The sequence below is a fragment of the Poecilia mexicana genome, unplaced genomic scaffold, assembly GCF_051168715.1.
Source record: "Poecilia mexicana isolate PSO_F unplaced genomic scaffold, ASM5116871v1 scaffold_19, whole genome shotgun sequence".
Classification (NCBI taxonomy): Eukaryota; Metazoa; Chordata; class Actinopteri; order Cyprinodontiformes; family Poeciliidae; genus Poecilia; species Poecilia mexicana.
Window position 1 is genome coordinate 16064639 of NW_028263388.1, and position 19291 is coordinate 16083929.

General features: G+C 41.5%; 1 protein-coding gene across 2 annotated transcripts; it reads right to left on the reverse strand.

Annotated features, from left to right (window-relative positions):
* Positions 1-1653: 1653 nt before the first annotated feature.
* fam53b (family with sequence similarity 53 member B) lies at positions 1654-18476 on the reverse strand. 2 transcript variants are annotated; one of them, XM_014993567.2, is made up of 5 exons: positions 18270-18476; positions 10628-10821; positions 9971-10019; positions 7295-8040; positions 1654-2739 (listed from the first exon to the last, which is right to left on the reverse strand). In XM_014993567.2, exons 2-5 carry the CDS (start codon positions 10715-10717, stop codon positions 2431-2433), a joined length of 1194 nt encoding a protein of 397 aa, XP_014849053.2. In that variant the 5' UTR covers positions 10718-10821; positions 18270-18476; the 3' UTR covers positions 1654-2430. The 2 variants fall into 2 exon arrangements, with proteins under 2 accessions (XP_014849053.2, XP_087872495.1); XM_088016369.1 differs by lacking the exon at positions 18270-18476 and adding an exon at positions 13117-13416.
* Between the last annotated feature and the right edge of the window lie 815 nt (positions 18477-19291).

Consider the following 19291-nt stretch of genomic DNA (forward strand, 5'->3'; position numbering starts at 1 on the left):
GGGTGTGCAATCACAACAGAGCCAAAAAAAAAAAAAAAAGGGAACAATACAAACTCTTGAGGTCTACACAGGCACCAGAGCCGGGGAGGGGAAGCAGACAAACGGAGCAGCAACAGCCCTGACACATGGCCCACATTCACTGCCGCCTCCCACGTCACCGCGCTCCTTAGAGAAAAAGCCCCTTTTGTTTCCCAGAGCGGGGAGGGAGCGAGGCCTTTGGGGTGAACCGTCGCTCAGCTTCACCTCTCCACCCGCCATCAAAAAAAAAAAAAAAAAAAAAAAATATATATATATATATATATATATATATATATATATATATATATATATATACATATACATATATATGTATGTTGGGAAAAAAAAAAAAAGCGGACTTCCCTCCCCTGCCTCAGCGTCCTCCCCGCTTCAGCACCAGTCTGTGTTACTGCGGCATTGACGAGTAAACCAACAAGGGCATTTGCTGCTAAATAGACGTGCCCTACTAATAGCCGTGTTTCAAAACTCGAATGTGCACAATTTATTGGAGAAAGGCTGTAAAAGAAAATCTATGCAGAATAATCTAATCTATAAACTCGCAGTGCATCCACATCTAAAACAATTATTTGCCTGCCTAAAAAGCAGCGTGAAACCAAAGTCCTCGAGTAAACTGTTGGATCTATTTCACGTGTAACCGCTTTCATTGTGAAACTGCTCCAACACATAAAATGTCAGACCTCATGCCATCTCGTAAAAAAAAAAGTAGGCCGGCTAAGGGAACATGGCATACAGTGCCGCGCAGAAATATTTATAACCCTTGAACTTTTTCCGTATTGTCACATCACAGCCGCAAATTTAAAAGCGACCATATTTGGAGTTTATGATATATCAACACAAAGTACTCCATGATTGTAAAGTTTGATGGAAACAATTCTTTACAAATAAAAGCCAGGAAGCGTGGCATCTATTTGTGTTCGACCCCCATTTTATGCAATTGCTCGTACTTGTTTTGTTATTAATATATATGTATTTTTAATTTTTAAAGCTTACGTGCAAAACACAAATATGTGAAGGAAACACGACAGTGCACATAACCTTGAACACACAATCCCCATTGTAAAAGTATGGTGATGGCAGCATCGTGCTGTGGAGATGCATTTCTTCAGCAGGAACAGCGAAGCTGGCCGGAGTTGATAGGAAGACAAAAACCAGTTGGACTTGAACTCTAAAGTAGGACACCAACCCTAAATCTACAGCCAGAACTAAAACGAATTGAATTCATGAGTAAAAATGTCCCAGTCAAAGTCCAGACTTAAATCCAATAAGTCCATATCAAATCAGGTGAAGACTTAATGATCCAGCTTACTTTGAGAAAGTTTGCAAAAATGAGTAAAAACTTCGCATGGGCAAACCATGCAAAGACTTGTGGTCTGAATACAGATCAATATTTCTAGCTTTTCATATGTTAAATCTGCACGACTTTGCATTTCTCTGCTGTATTTGTCAAACCAAACCCAAATAAAGCGGTTGTATCGTGAGAAAACGTGAAAAACTTCAAGCAATGTAATAAATATTTTTGGCACAGCACCTGAGCAAAAAAACAAAACAAGACACAAACCAGCAAAGCGTACAAAACAGAGATTGTAAACATCAAGTCAAGTAAAGTGACTACAATTTACACTTTTAAACCTGTGTTTATTTTTTATTTATTTATTTTTTTATAGAAATTATGTTCGTGTTTTACATAACTTTGTAGTTACAAATCATAAGAAAGAAAGAACATTAACACAGTTAGCATCTCAAAGCGTCTTCCAGACATTCAGGAGCTCAGATCTCAGAGTTAAGCCTGAAGTTACTCAGTAAAACGTGAAGCATCCGGATACTTTATAGGTGTTTTGTGCTGCTTGCTGCTCAGTAAAGAGTGAACAGAGTTTCAACAGTAGCTTGATAAGTGGTGTTCATTCGTCTCCATCATGTACCTATGTGCTAGTGAGGAACGTCAGAGGAAAAATAAAGACACTCTTTCTAGTGCAGAGAATTTATACAAACCTGCTGTGAATTCTCTCCAAACAAAGCACAAGTAGGCTATTCAGGGTTAGAGTGATGTCAGAGTATCTATTTTATTTATTATTTTTTTCTTATTTCAACTCAGATCCTTCTTCCCTGACTTCCGTTTTATCCTGAGACACCGCACAGTAGGGATGGGGGGGGGGAGTCGCCTCTAACAACACAAAGTCCCCAAACATGGACATTTAAAGCACAAAACTCCTGTTCAGTTTCTCCTTAAGAAGAAAAAAACAAAAAAGAAGAAGAAGCCCTGGAATGCTCTCTGCATGAGCTCCCCTCTTGCTTTGCCCTTAAGACTATCAGCACTGTTTATTGTACCACCTGGTGATAAACTTCCAGTCCCGTGATTAGCTTCCCCACCGGAGGAGGAAAAAGCAACTCAGCTCAGTTCCTCTCAATCTGCTCGATGTCGAGCTCTCCTCCCAGCTGGTACATGTCCCTCGTCATGCTGCACAGCCCCACCCACAGGGTCTCGCCGTCCTTCCCTCCGGTTGTTCCCGCCACCGTGTTGTCGCCGCGGCCCCTGGGGTTCCAGTCGGCGTCGGACGACTCGTTGCCGTTGAGCTCCGAGGCGTCCTCGTTGTCGGACAGGTCGTCGGCGCTGGGCCTGAGAGAGCGGGCCGCCGGGCCGGACTTTAACGGGTCGTCGCTTGTGATCCCAGGGCAGCTGAGGCTGTGGAAATTCCGAAGTTTCTGTAGAAAAACGGGGAAAAAAAACAGAAATCAAAACAACCTTGTAAATATCATAATTTCTGAATCGGAACAAATTAGTAACAGTAAATGACTCATTTCCTCTGTGAAAGGTCTGCCTGAAATTTTGATATGAAAAAGAAATGACTAATAAAGATTATATTAACAGCATCAAGATTACATAAAGGTGAATCAGCAGTGCTGCATATTAAAGGCAGTTTGTAAGCCACTTCTTAAAAAGATATTTATACTTTACAGCCGCATCTAAATGACCTAGAATATCTTTGAAATGTTCATTTATTTTAGTAATTCAGATCAAGAAGTGAAACTCAAAGGTCCATTACGCGCACAACGATGAATCTTATTAAATTTAATTTATATGGATAACTGTTGAGATAAAAAAAAACAATGTTTTTTAGAGATATCTGATGTCATGGCCTCGGCAGTCACTGGGAGTGGGTTAGTTGACAGTTTTCCAGCAGACAGTCAGTAATTCCTCCCTAAAGAAACTGGCTGGTCACAAAGTGCATCACCCAATAATATTAAAGGAGAGTTGAGTGGAATGAAAAATGTGGTAGAAAATTTTAAATCGAAACCAAGGTACCAAAGTATTCTTTTCATTTACTAACATTTAGTCACATCTCTATTTAAAAGATGAAATTAATCTGCACCATTGCTTCTCATTACTTCTGAGATTATGTGATGAAAGTATGGAACCACAACAGAGCTACTTTTAAAAATGCAGGAATAATATAATGTAATATAATATAAAAAAAAAACAACAGAAAACTTGGGGCATTAATTCAGCTCACATTTCACACTGGTCGAGGCTACAAAGCTGTGATCTGTGTTTCGAGTACCCACGCAGCAAGCGGCCGTACATCACTCGGGTCGGCCTTTTGACTCCTCTGGCCTCTCGATGGCCCTGCACAATGCGCACTTAGATCTGGGGAAACCTACAAGCTTCGTCAGGCGAATACACATGTGCCAGTGGTGCTGCGGGCATGCCCTGCGACAGCTGTGCGTGCCGGAATGAGAAGCCTTTACGACAGAGGCTTATCCAATCTGTATGGCTAATATGGAGAAGGCCGGACAGCTGCCTCATGCCTCGCCGGTGTCGGGCCAGAGGGACAAGAGAGAATGGGGCCTCTGTGAATCCCCCCATCCCCCGACCCGTCATTTGCGCGCTTACGTAACCTTTAGAAGGAATAGGACTGTTAAGTTTAAGAGGTGTGTGGATGCAGATGAGCTTTAGTTGATTGGGGTGGAAAAGCCTACGATTTCAAGATTCAGATGAATACGTTTTTGATTGACAAAACTTGATGTGTGCTCTGTGTGAACTCATAAACACCATCAGTAGTTGGCCATTACGTTTCTGTAGACAATTAAAATGCACCGCCCGTCTTTTAAAAAGCCATTCCCCTCACAAATGAGTGCAGGGCGAACAGCTGCAAGCGGTGGAAGTGGCGTTAGCTGCAACATCCATAAATCTGCACATCTCAGATGAGGCACAGATGTAGCATTCAGTGTAAGCCACATTGAGAACTGAGGAGTAAAACTCGAGCTGTTATGATCAGATAACTCTCTGCTGAAAGGAACTGCTGGTGAGTTTAACGAGTTTAATCTACTCAGACCCAAAATAAAGAGTTTGCTTTTCATTTCCGAACTCCAAGTAATGACCTAGAGTTCTTAGGTCATTATCTAACAAAAAAAAAAAAGAAATACCAAAGTGAATTTAGTTCAGATATATTAAAAGTGATTTATCATCATTTAACACAGCAGAAAATGTGAAAAACGAGGACCGGGGTAGCTAAAGCTGAAGCTGTCAGCCATGACCTTCTAGACAGTGACGATCCAGTATTCCTCTGGAGATCAAAGAGGAATACTGATGTTTTTCTTGGCTCTGGGAAAGCAGGGACATTCGTCTGCCATACCGATTATTGCATTGTTGGATTAGCATTTCAGACTCCAGAGTCAGACCTCTGGATCAAAACACTATGGGACGAACCAGTGGAAGGGACCCAACAACAACATGGGTCTGAGCAAAACGAAAAAGTCATCAAAGCTACAGATGCTGACCTCGACTCCACAACATCCAGAAAAACGAGATCAATACAGTTCCTTGCAAAAGTTCATTCCCCTTTCATCAAACTATAACCACTAGGCTTCAATGTATTTTATTGACTTTTTTTGTGACAGATCGAAACAAAGTAGTGCACAGTTTTGAAGTTGAAGAAAAATGATACATGGTTTCCAGTTTTCTTTTGCAAATAGTAAGCATTTGTATTTAGACACATGAACCTTTTGTCTCTCAGTCTGAAGTTAAGCCAGACCAAACGTCTCATCTTTTAGGTCAGCTAGAATTACTCAAATTATTTCTATTTGCTAAATGCCACAATGACCAGAGGAAGAATCTAAGAGGTTTATTCATTAATATCTTCGAAATCAGGAGTTTTCATACGGAGTGATTACTATCCCTTTAAAACAGTGAGAGAAAAAGCCCACGTGATGTCATGGGTTTGGAAGCTTCTGATAGGTTAACTGATACATTTGAGATAACTGAAGTAAACACCTGTAGATTTGTGTTAAGGCCACACCTTAAACACTGCTATCTTGTTTTATAGGACAGAAGGGCTGTTTTTTTATGTAGTGTATGTAATATTCTGGTTTCAGCTGCTCTTATTTTCCTGTTTGTTCTACCAGCTTTACTACCACTGCTTTGCTTTGGGATTACTGCTCTAAAGTCCTCCACACCTTTCATCCCTGCCCTGCTGTGTTCCTTGGTCTTCATTATGCTGCTTGTTAACTAACGTTCTCTGAGGCTTTTCACAGAATACCTGGATTAACACCGAGATCAAATTACACAGCTGGACTCTGCTTATTAATACAATGGCCAACAACAAAAAAACAATTATTTTCTTCCACTCCACTTTTATGCACTACCTTGTACCTTTCTATCCCATAAAAGTCCCCATGAAATACATTGTAAAATGTGATTGTAACTTGACAAAACGTAGAAAACGCCAAGGGGCATGGATACTTTTATAGCACCCCAGAGATAAGCTGAATTAACAGAAATCCGTCTTATCTTTTCGATAATCTATAACCTTCAGCCACCACTGCTCCACTTCCTGATATTTGTAAAGCGAGGCCGAGCTCCGCAGCAGGTGATTGGTTTCTCCTCGGGAAAGCTACATCGCCGACGTGTCTGGATGACGGTACGCTCTGGAGACACACATTCAGCAACGCTGCGAGCAATCGTTGAATAGTGAGGTGACTTTGAGTCCTGATAAGGTAGATGGGGGTAAAAGTCCTACAGCTGGGTGGGGGGAGTAACCTCAGAGTCTTATCACCACTAAACATGTCTCAGAGTTTCTTAATTTGAAAAGAGAAACTCTTTAGATTTCTGCAGAACTTTTTCCAAAATAGTAACAGCTTTCACTTTTTTTTTTCCCCTCCCTGCGTTGACTGATGTCGTCCTTCCACACAGAATCAGAGAACAACAATAGAGAAGATCTGCAGCTGAGAATGGTGTGAAAACACTTTTGGTTGTCTTGCCTCTGGTTGTTTTTCTCTGCACTGACCTCGCCTCTGTTTGAAGCTCCTGTGGCGTCTACTTGCTGTGTCACAACAGTGACACCGCTGAACTCCAAATGACTGTCTCCGAAAGGCCGAGGCCTGCTTTGTGTTTATGAAAATACGTGAAACTTTACTCCGTGTGAGGGCAGGAAGACATAACGCCTCCATGGACGAGCAAACTAAAACAGAGAGGTGTGCTGGATTGCGAACCCGTTTTCTAGAAGTCTGCTTTGACCCGGCTATCTTCTCCCAGGCATTAAATACAACAGAATCCTCCTCCTTGAATGTGAATGCAAATACACACCCACATAATGGAATGTGAATCTCAACAGGCCTGCATGAATGAATGACTGCTTTCAACGACAATGCAGGCAGACAGACACTTGCGAGGTGTGTTGAGGGAGACTGCCGCGACCTTTACCAAAAGTGTTTGTTTTCATGGCATGACAAGCAAAAAGAAAAAAAACAAAAAAAAAAACAGAGGCTAGAGGACATGGACTAAATCTCACAAGTCATGATCATGTTTGGATCACAAAATGTAGAATTTGTCCAATAGATGTCTGTAGAATTTACATCTGGTAGATGTTATAAAGACTAAGAAGTACAATTATTATTATTATTATTATTTTTATTTACAGGAAATAAATTATATAATTTGAACTGTTCAGCCCCCTTTATAAACCAATAAATAAAACCTACATGTTCAGAAATCCATCTGTGTGCCATTTAATTTGTTCAATTTGTTTTTAGAATCAGTTTTTTTTTCATCTAACTTCACTGTTTCCTCCTTTCCATTTAAACTTTTTTCTCAGTCTCCAAACCAACATCACTTTTTTTCCTTTTGGTCTTTGTTTTCCTTTGTCTCTTATCTGATACGCAGCATTTTATGTTGTCCGCTATAAATAATGACGAACTGACTGAAAACAGGAAATTCTTCCGCATATTTTCCTACTTTATGATCTGTTCTCCAAACACTAACCTGAGTCATCTTTGCCAGATCCAGGGAAGGCCTCTGTTTCTGAGAGTCCGCCGGCCGCCTGCGTTTCACACCGATCTTTTTGTCGTTTAAGACACACGGCTGGGAGCGACTCCGGGCAAGGCCACCTTCCCCACTCCGGCGCTCGAGTTCTGGAGTGGAGTCTGGCGAGCTCGCCGGTGAGGATTCCTCCGCCTCAGGGAGACAGATTTGTTCATGGGAGAGGTAGAGGGCCTGGGCAGACAGATCGGAGGAGTTGGGAGTTGGGCCAGAGAAGGCGGAAGGCCTTGACGACAGCTGGGGGAAGCAGGGCTGCTCCTGGCTGTTGGAGCGGGCAGGCAAGCTGAAGCTGGAGCTGCGCTGCATGGCCGGGAAGCAGAGCTGCGAGTTCCCGAGGCCGCCGCCGCGCTGAACGCTGCCCCCGCTGTGGCACCTCCTCTTCTCCACCGAAGTCCACACGCGGGAGCCCTGAGGGCGCCAGGTGGAGCGGCAGCTGCTCAGCTCGTCAGAGCAGGACAGGGACCGGCACTGGCGCTTGCTGGGGGGCGCGGTGGAGTGCGAGGCCTCGGTCAGGCTCAGGTCCTGCAGCAGGCTGGAGATGGTGCTGGAGGTGGAGCCCACGTCCCAGCCCCAGTGGGCAGAAGTCCTGTGCACGTCGGGCAGGACGTCCCAAAGGCTCTCCAGGCTGGTTCCGACCGGCCGCTGCTGCAAGGCGCAGCTGGTCCCCACCTCACGCCATCGGCTCGTCTCTGTAACAAACAGCAGCGACAGCCTTTTCAAAATGCTCAACACAAGACAGCAGATGTTCAGAGCAAGCTTGTTAATAGTATCTCCGATAAGAATGGGCCACTTACTGGTATTGGGGGTAAAACAGAAAAAAAAACACTCAAATGAAAATGAGTTTGACATCCCTGCTGACTGTAAGGTTTAAAATACTATAAATCTAAGTAGCTTTTGTTGTTTGCTTTTGTTTGCCGTTGCTCACAGAAGAGCCTCACGTGGTTTGTTGCAGAGGCTTTGTTAACTTGCTTGAAATCGTAGTGGAAAATTGACAATATACAGTAAAATTCAGCCCCCAAGCCGTGACGGTTGTATTACTATTGATGAAAAAGCCCACGCTCGGTCTGTATTGATTGTTTTGTTCAATAGTGATAGAAGCATTGTGGTTTGAGGACTGAATTTCTTACTCCATACAGACAATTTTCCACTAGAAAGAAAGTACATTATTATCCTGACAGACCAAACTGCTGCTCTTTTGTTACTATATATGCCAGGGTTGTGCAGACATAAGTGACGTCAAACTTCTGCTTTGGGATTGTTTCCGTATTCATAGCACTGGCTGCTTTGTGTTGTATTCACCACAAACACACCCTGCCCTGTCCCTCAGGCAGTGCTCTAGTCGCCGTGCCGACTGGAAAAAGGAAGGAAGCTCAACGTCCAGCTGGCTCAATGCGCTGGAGTCGGAGTAAATATATATATACATCGCAAACATTCTGATGACCCAAGTTGTTGCTAACAGGAGCACAGGAAACTAAGTCACCTCCCAACTGATTCTTGTCTTTTCTTTTGAATAAAGGTAACCAACATGACTGTGGCGAGTGAGCAGCTAAACACGACAGCAACTATCCATTCATAGCACGCAGGACGTTTGTTCCTCTCTCTCTCTCTATCTCGAGATAAACGTCGCTGATAATCAAAGCCAGAAACAAAAACAAGGCTTGTGGGAAGTACTATCATCACCTCGGACCATAGTTACTCCAAGAACATCAGACATCAAGAAAGTGGGAAAAATCAGGTTTACCGTGTTTGGGTGTGAGGAGATTTCCGCAAAGATAAACTTACTAACATGACCTCACTTGAACACATTCTTGTACGTGAAAACCACCTGTAAGGCATGTTTCACATGAATCCACATGGCCTTAAACCAACTGCAGCAGAGTCAGCTTCCGTATCTTAAACTCATCGGACACTTCCAAGCTGCAGAGCAGCATTTAAACCACTTTGAGCCTCGAATAAGCAAAGTTCAGCTTAGGAAAATGAATAAAGCATATTGAATCAACTACAGACTTGATCTGGACATTCTGGCCTTTTAGTTAGGATTATTAAAGATGGTGGTGGCAGAATAATGCTGTGGGGTGGAAATAATTTAGAATGAATGCTTTAACCTCAACTTAAATCAGCAGCTAGATGATTGAACTTGCAGTAAAACAGCACAGTGATGGCAAACGAGCAAACCGGTTAGAGGATGGATAAAGCTGGCTAATGTTTAGCTTCTACAACCTTAACCAGATAAAAATATGTAGAAAGTTAACTTAAAAGTTAGAACTGTGCCAACAAACTTTAATTTGAATGAAGTCCACAATTTATAGTCACATAATCCAATCAGGAGTACATCAGAAACTTGTTGATGACTTAAAAAAAAAAAAAAGCTAGATGCTAAACAAATATTAGTGGTTGTTTATGTATATATTTGAGCATCTATCCATTTTTTTTGTATAACTAATTTAAACGGTTTTTTTAGACGTTAATGATGTTGTTTGTTGCATAATTATTCCACTCTCCAAAAAAGCAGCTCAGACAAAATCCTCAGAAGCTAGTAACTTATAACACACGTTACCAAAGCGTGTAAAAGTTACGAGCACATCTGCATATCGAGCAAGTGAGATAAGGAAAGCTTACCCATGAGTCCACAAGAAAAAAGTGCTGCTCCCTGGCTCATGGTCGGCGCCTGGAAGTGTTAGAAATCAGAACAAGATTCTCTGTCAGCCATTTAAACACCACAAAAATAAAAGGAATGTGGGATTGCAGAGGTAGCAGTTAATAATTTCAATAAAACTGAAGAAAGTGGTGAACAAAAGTTCGGCCGCAGATGACTTCACTTCATGAGACTGAGGGCAATCTCAGTCCACATAAGTGGGGGAATTTTCTTCTCTGCTGGCAGAGCTTCAAGTTGCAGGGATGCAGAACCAAAAATTAGTCAGAGTTGGTCAGCCTTGTGTAAAGAATACTACACTGTCATTCCAAGAGAAATCCTGGTTAATGCTACCAGCTTTTATGATGCAATCATCTGTAATTGCAGCATAAATGTCCTGCATTTATAATCGTAAAAAGCATTCGCGTTGTTTCTCTGATGTCATGTCCTGTGAGTCACTCGGGCAGCCGTTAAATATTCTGCCTGAGAGAGTTGGGTTTCAGCTTTGTTTTTAAGAGAAATAGGTGGTTTTAATTCAGAGTAGCAGGTTGTGCTCTCCTTTGAAGAGCACACGTCACTTAGACACCAAATGACACATTCCACACACAAGGAACTGCTTACGTAATCTCAAAATATCCTCTCACCGTGCCCAAGTCCGTACGTGTTGCTGTTACATCGTCGCCACCCTTTTTTTCCACTGTTTTCTTGTAAATGATCACCATCACAACACGCATCCCTGTCCACAGCCGGTCCAGTAATGGCAGTTCATGCTGAGGGCCATCTCTTCGGGCTTGGTGCTATTAGTCGGCTGGAATGCGTTTCACTTCTCGGCCCACACCTGAGAGGGCACAGGGAGATGAGAGCGGGATTAGAATTGGGAGCATTTTTAACATTCTGTCGGCCGTATAAAAGCTGCGAACGGAGAGGAAGGGATCCCTGACCTGGAGGCTCTGAAATGCATCATCAAATGGAAAAGAAACCCTTAAGATCCCTAAAAGGAATTCCCTGAGAATCGCTTTGGTGTCCGATGCCGACTGGAACAACAGGAAGATGGATGGACACATGGGTGGATTTTAAAAAAATAACTCAAATAAAAAACTCTGTAAATCTGGAATATTATCAAACTATTGCAGAGTTTCTACTACAGCCTCTACACTAAACACCAAACTAACCTGAAACCCAAAGCCCCCCACAGACATTTAACCTTAAAGAGTGGCCTTCCATGCACAGTTAAATTTTTAATACTGAATCACCCAAGCTCCATTTCTCTCTTTCACACACACACACACACACACACACACACACACACACACACACACACACACACGGATTCCGTTTCTGCAGTTCCAACACGTGCATCCTGTTCAACATCTACATATGTGGAAGGTAATGGGAATTCAAGTTTTTTTCTGAGGCTGCACTCCCAGAACACACTTTATTTGTCTCCTCCGCCATCATGTGTTTTCACTTCCGCATGGCCTCCTCAAGAAAGCCACATTAAGTGGAACTCCACCTTTTTAGATTCGTGCGAGTTTCCTTAAAAGTGTCCCACTCTGGAGCCCACAGAGGAGTTGTGTAATTGACTCCTCGGGGGCCGGCCAGGAATAGCTGACCTTGCGGTTATCAAAACAGGCCTCCTTGTATTAACGCTGCTCCATGATTACACTAAAACTGCTGATTGCCTCCCTCCCCCCTGTCAGATGTAAATCTATATAATGGTCAGAGGATCTCGCTACCACAGCAATCAGTCGCATGCAAGGCCATGTCAGGTAGAGCAGTCGTGGAACAAAGAGGACACGAGATGGTCGTATGACGCCCTGAAGGTCACTACAGGAAACCAGCACACAAACAAAAACAGAAGAGGCGCGAGCAGAGAGGTCTGGCTGCTCTGGGGGCTGGAGTGGAGTGCAACAGCGTCACAAGACCATGCAGGAGCACGCCAAAGGTGCTGTTTGAATTCAGCGAATGACTTCCATCACTAACACTTATCACCTCGAGACGACGGAACAAGAGAGGGGTTCTGAGGAAAAGACACAACACTCACTGAGCTCTTTGGGCTTAACTGGTGACAGTGGGATGGATAACGTGCGTGGCGTGGCCATCGACTACAGAGATCTGCGAGATGGCTGCGACTGACACTACGGAAGGGGAAGCAGTTGTTTACGCATCTAAATGACCCAGAGACAGACACACAGCGACCAACACGAAGTCCTCCCCACCGACGACTCCCGGGGTTATCTGACATTCTTCATGCTCCCATCGTAAACACCGCCAATATGTTCAGCTAGAGAAAATTGCAACAATTAAATCATCTTTCTCTCCCTTTTCCCTTCCCCTATCCCTATAAATCTGAACTGAGTACTTCAAGTGGGTGAGGTTTATAACATAATTATAAACATTCCTCTGCTGCATGACATAAGTGGAACACACAATTATAAAAGCCTAACCTAGCCCTGCAGCCCTGGAAAACCACTCAAGCTTGTCTTGGATTTTGAGTAAAAACACAGGATGCAAAATGCTAGGATAAAAAAAATAATAATAATAAAAAGGAAAGGAGTGAAACTACTTTTTCTTGGACAGACAAAACCTGGAAAGCAAACCTAAGATCAGGCATAGGCCAATATCAGAGTCCCATGACATGAAAACTTGAGATCCACAGATCACGCTTTACCGGTAATATAGATTTCTGGTTTCATATAACATTTGGTTTGCCAAATGTGATTGATTCCTTTTTTTAATTTTCCCAAAAGGATAAATATATTTGCAGCTGGCTTCTTTGAAATCAGTAAGTTTTACGACTAAAAGTTTTCCATTACGCCAGTCGTATGATTTACATTTGAGATGCAAAAATGATTAATGGGATCCCATAGAAAGTGCTGGGATCACTCGAGGGTAGAGTTACTAAGCGCTGCCCCTCCACCAAATGCTGCTGTACACTAATAGCAAGTGTAGACTGGCTACCTGAGCAGACAGCCCAGCTAATTCACATGTTCTGTGCAATAATCAATTGAAAAATAACTTGTTTTTGCTCAAGTCTTTTGCATAAAAATAAATAAATACTCTGATGAATGTTAGGAAACAAGGGTATTTTTTAAAAGCCTAATTTCAAATTTTCTCGTTTCTTGAAACTTACCATTAGAATCTCCTACCAGCCCCTGCTTGGCACTCCTTCATCCGTTACCGTGCCCAGAGCTGCATCTTACAAACTGCCAAATTCAGCAACAAAAATATGTGTCCTTCTCCAATTCTGATGTAAAACCTGAAAGCACCTCTGTTAGCGACATCGCCATTTCTCTGGAATTGGTGGGAGTCTCTACGCTTCTGGCATCCGATAACTGTTTTATCTTTAGCCACCATGACAACAGAGAAAGTCTAATCGCTGAGCACAATGCAACAGAGCATTTCACTTCCCATCAAAGGCAGACTGACAAACTGACTTCCAACACATCTCTCTGCAATGCTGTCTGGCGTCTGTCCTGAAAGGCAATGACGATGCTGTCTTGGATGAGCAGATGCTGCCCTTCTTCCTTTGTGGTTACCGAAAACTTTTCAACCATGGTCGCTTTGGTTTGTCAGCGACATCAAGCAATCGTGCTGCAAAAGTGAGATACGACGCGAGGAAACCACAGAGCTTACTGGGTCAACTCAACGCAAGTGGGCTTTTTGTCAAATGTTCTTCAACTGCATTGTATTGCGTTTTAATTAGGATCTCAATCCCACTATGTGACTGAATTGCATTCTAAGATTTAAAGTGAGATAATACTTTTTAAAATATAAATGGATATGAATTGGATGTCTTTTTCTTGAGACAGCATTTGTTTATTTGCTCTTGATTTATCCAAATTTCATAAAGACCACACAAAGCAATCCCAACAAAGACCCCAACAGCAGCGTCTGCTCTGTTTGAGTAGCTTTTCCATACATTGCCTAGACTGTAATCCCGTGGGTTAGGCCACCATTACATAAGGATTTGTCAGCTTTGTGTCTGACAATTAGAGCTAATACTAATCTGTTTTATAGCACTTGGACAGCTGGTAGAAACAAAAGTGTTTGATATGGCGTTGGCTTATTCAGATTTATTACTCTGAAGGATTGCCACTTAGAAATGTAATCTTTGATTTATTTTTATTTTTTTCTAAGAATCAATCAATCAATCAAATTTTATTTGTATAGCACATTTCAGCAGCAAGGCATTTCAAAGTGCTTTACATAATTAAAATAAAAACAGCATGTAATAAACAGTGAGAAAGAGAGAGATTTAAAAAACATCGTTTAAACGTAAACAGTGAGAAAGAGAAATAAAAAGCTGTAGGACTTTAGTTGAGACGCCGTCAACTGGGACTCCAACCCTTTGGACTTTAGTCAAAACGCCATTTGACAAGGACTCTAACCTCTCGGACTTTAGTCAAAGAAGATGCTAAATTTAAAAAAAGTACAAAATTCCATGCAAAAGTTTAATGGAGAAGAGGTTTTGATATTCCTAAATAAATACCAATCAATGGAAAGACAACTGTGGCTGTCTCAACAAAAGGAGAATCAGCAGAGCACCTGAGATGGCCGGCCTTGGAAGGCTAACTGGGGGATTTGTACTGTTCCTCATCTCTGTAACCTCTGCAGGAGGAAATCAGGGTAAATGGGACATTTTCTGCAGACAGTATTCCTGAGGAAACAAAGCAAATAGCTAAACCCCTGAAGAGTAGCAGGTTCCAAATCTACGCCCGCCTTTTGAGAATTCAGATTCATCCCAATGTATGACAAAAATCTTGTTTTGTTTTTTTTCTCTCATTCGAAACAAAAATAAAACAAATAACTATTAATTCTGAAGACTACAGCTTGCAGCTGATAAAAATCCAGCACTGAATTGAGCTTCTCTAAAACTTGTAATATTTCATAAGACCAAGAAAAAGAATGTTTAACACAGAAATGTTATGTCATGAGCATGTTATGTCCTATGACATAAACAGACTGCTGACTTGCTAGTTGCCCAGCAGACAAACACTGACTTCCTCCACAGGCAGGATGTTTTTGAGGGAAAGTTGAGTGGAAGAAAAACAAATTTGCACAACATTTATAACATTTGATATTCAGTGTGAAGTTACTACACATTGAGTGGTAATTTGGAGAGACTTGACCTCTTGCTTGTGCTCTAAAACTGTCAAGAGGACAATGAGAAATTCAAGATAGATTACCAACAGAAGCTATTAAAGCAATGTGGGTTTTACCAACAATTCTAAATGCAGTCATACAAAATATGTCAGATGCTGAATGAATTTTCTGTATTGTATGTACCTTCCAGTAGGCCCACATTTCTATGCTAATCTTTTGGTTAGTTGTATGTTAAAGCAAGTTGGATTCTATTCAACTTTTTGCGCCACATTTTTTTCTTCCACATAATTTTCCATTATTATGTTAGGATACGGCACTCTGAATAGCCGACTTGTACAGCAATACAATACCTTTTTGGGATTACCCTACTTGTGGATTGTCTCAGTGACTGTCTGCTGGACAACTGCCAAGTCAGCAATCTTTCTCCATGGTTATGTAGGTCAAAACAAAAAGAATCTAAAAACCTTTATTTTGGTGTTTTTGTAATGTAATTGTCTCAGAAACTGAACTGGGTTTTTTTTTTATTAACTGCAAGTAATTAAACAGAAGCAAACAAAATGTGTCATATTTGTGTATCTGTGTAGAAACTGAAACTCTGATATGAAATAAATGTGAAATCTAGCCATCTATTTCTGCTTTTTTTTTTTTTTTTTTTTGACGCTGCAGCAGCAGATTGCACATCACAGAGAAAACTCCAGGTTTTCGAAACCTGAAACTTCCTTTGTTGGGGTCATTATTTAGCTCCCAGTGAGCAGCAGGTGGTACTTAGTACTGTCGAGGCTGACTGAATGAAAGGAACTTTATGAAACACATTGTAGGGTGCTGGCAAGCACACAGCTGCCCAACACGTTCACAGAAATTAAACCAAGTCATACGGGAGGCTTGCTCCACATTTTTTAAAGCTGTGAGTGAATAGTCAGAAATGAGCATGGCCGGGAGGCTTCAATGGCAGCTATCGGGCTCAGTCGAGGCCCTGGGGTACAGCCAAGGTCTCACAGGCATGCAGCTGCCCACTTACCATAAACACAAAGGCTCAGCATGGCTACGCATGGCAGCCAGGGAGGCCCAGGTTCTTAAAGCTGGCTCGCCGCTTAATTATCTCATACATAATCGCTTGCACTGTATACATTTGTCCAGAACAAGAGCTTTGTTGAGCTCAGTAATCGAGGCTTTGGACAAACTTGTCCAAGCTGGAGAAGAAAGTTGTCCGCTTGAATGCTAAACCTAACAAAGTCTCTTAATTACACAGTGGATAAGGGGACACAACAACTATTGGTACAAAATAGGAATCGGCAGGAATAGTTAATCAATAGGCTGATAGGCTTATTACGTCTACAATCATGTTCTCTGCGTCATGTGTTTGTTAATGTAATTTTGATTAATAGACTTGGGGATAAATAATTACTTAATGTAGTATATGTGCAGAATATCATCCTTTTGATCTTGACACAGTTGTGGTGCTCCTACTCCCTAGGGGGTTATGCAACCAGATATTAGCTGCTTAATTAGTCAGGGAACCTGCTAGCATAACCAGCCAGAAGTCAGTCCCACTCAAAGTGTAGTTTAGTTTAGGAGCCTACTTTTGAGCTAGTTGACCGGCGGACGTGAAGCAACAGGTGGGGTGGGGGCAGCTCTGCATTACGCTGTGATCCGGGCCGGGAACTCTGGCGACTTCAGCAAACTTTGGGGCGTCTCGTTAAAAGGAGCTGAAACTACAGATGCACCAACAAATGGGCTGGATATAGGCTTTGATTTGTGATCGACACATCAAACAATGTCATGTTTCAAGCTCAAATGGTCATTTTATTTAGAATTAAACAGATAAATAAAAACTAAGAACTTAAAAAAAAATTCTCTCATCTTAGATGGGAATAATCTTCAAATCTGGCTTCAAAACTAATATCTGTTAAAGAGTATGTGGCATGATCTAGCTTGATAACAAAGACCACATCTAAATGTTGTTAGAAGTGAATTAAAATATGTTTTAAGATTACGACTAAGTATTTCCAGTGGCATCTAAAAAGGAAAGGTAAATCATCTGCGAGTCCTGACGATTGGCAACCCTCTCATGGAGACGAGTTAAAACGTTCAACAGTTTTTCACACGAGCCTGCAGCTAACCTTCCAGCTGGATGGAAGGTTAGCTGTCACAAGAAAAAGTCCCCTGAAAACTGAGCCGGTCCACAAGTGACTGGCACACTCTATTAAAACCCCATTTCTAATGAAAGGGAAACGAGTTTGGCAGAGGAACTGAACTAAACCACAGCGAGAACATGATTTTGAACATGACAAAAGCAGCCAAGCCCTTGTAACGGTAAAGAATTAGCTTTACATGCAGAAAATATGAAATTCTTTGGCAGCGAAACACTCGATTTGACTGCAAAAACTTAACAGTGACAACTGCAGCCATCTGGGACACTTCAGTGTTCACGTTTCTCTGTTTTTGTTTATGGTGCCGGGATGGTAAACTGCTGAATCTGTAGGATGTGTGTCAGCCAACCCTGACTTCACACCTGAGGGACAGGCTGGCTTTCAAAATGATAAGACAACCACATTCCACTGCGGTGCCACAGTCTGAAACCAAAAGTGAAAAGGAAAAATAGCACAGCCATAAAATAAGGTTGTGTCAGTAAGTATTCAGCTACAATGAATTCTTACTGACACCATTTTTAAAAAAAACAAGCAAACATCTTGGTTTGAATGTGGAAACCATACTGAAATGATCGTGTCCTTCATAATCAGCACATGATGCAATAAACTTAATTAACACCATTTATTAAGTATTAACTAATCATGTGCATGGTTATTATTTTTAAAACACTTTTGAGAAGTTTCTCTAACATATTTTTCACTGTTTAGGTCTCATAGAGTACAGTAAAAGAGGAGCTGACTTTATTTAAGAAAAAACAGTTAAAAGGGAAAATTATGAGTGCTAAAACAGACAAAACAAAGGGACACAGCTAGAGCAGTTCTCATGAGAAAAACTTAAGCTAAGCTAACAGAAACTCTATTCAGACTCCCCCGAAGACGCTACCACTTGCAAAAAATAATGACAATTCTAATAATTTATGAGTAACATAGCTTCAAAACGAATTATAACATTGTTTGTAGTGTAGCTATAGATGTTACAGTAAGTTTTCTGAGCAATGTTGCTAACATTTGAACAAAATTTCCAACTCACAAGCATCACTGTGATGACTTCCTCGGATTCCCAACAATTCAGAGAAGCTGTTTAGTTTCTCGCAGCCATGGCGAGTTTCTTTTTTCGCAAAAAGTAGAAACAACAAGGTAGGAAGCAAAGAGAACAGCTCACTTCAGCTGCTCTCTACTAACTACAACACTGCCCCACTACTCTACTGTCCCACAGAACTACACGCTAATGAGCTTGTGACGACTTGCGTGGACGATACCACTCATACAGGGGGGAGATGAGGCTTATATTTGATTAAAAACACCTTTAAATCTCATATTTAACGGTCATTATCTGTATTATTTTCAATACTTAAAGTTGTAATGTTTTCTGAACTGAAGTTTGAGGAACATGAATGGAAAACATTTACTTTGAATGACTTTTGTTGAGAGAAACACCCCCTCCATCCTTTCAGATAGTCGCCTAACCCCCCTTGAAGTAATGAAAAGTAACCACAACTTCTGAGTCAGGCAAAATAATAGTGGGATGTCCGTCTCTTTCAGAGATCCTGATCATTCTCCTCAGTCCAAATGCAGGATTAAGCTGATGGAAAAGTAATAAGAAGTGAACATATCTATGATAAGTAGCATTGATTGATGAACAGGTTCAATTCAGCTATTTCTTTAAGGGAATGCAGTCCTTTTTTCACATTGCATTTTCACAAATCACAAACTGTGTTGAAAGGCTATTAAATAATTTTTAATCATGATTAGACTAGTCAGTGGTCTTCCCATTTTCACACTTTAAATGGGTAAAAGTATCTTCACACCAACCCAGTCCCTGCTGAAGACAAACATCTGCACTGTGAAACAAAGAGGTGGCAGTACGACGCTGTGGGGACGGTGTTTCCGGTGTTAGTTTTATGCCAAAGTTTGCATTGTTACTGTAAACCAAATAGTTTAGTTTGGTTTTCTTTTGACTAGAATGCCTTCTTCCTCATATTTAGTGTGTCCTCTTTATGGTGTGCAGAAAACCTTAAAATGGGGCTTTTTATTTGTTGCCCTTCCATGAAA

Bases quoted from the DNA above. Each gene is read 5' to 3' on its own strand.
- fam53b (XM_014993567.2), bottom strand. From the start codon at position 10,717: ATGCGTGTTGTGATGGTGATCATTTACAAGAAAACAGTGGAAAAAAAG. The intron at 8,041-9,970 runs GTAAGCTTTCCT...TGTTTGTTACAG, and splicing joins TTTTTCTTGTGGACTCATGG to AGACGAGCCGATGGCGTGAG. The intron at 2,740-7,294 runs GTTAGTGTTTGG...GTTTTTCTACAG, and splicing joins ATCTGGCAAAGATGACTCAG to AAACTTCGGAATTTCCACAG.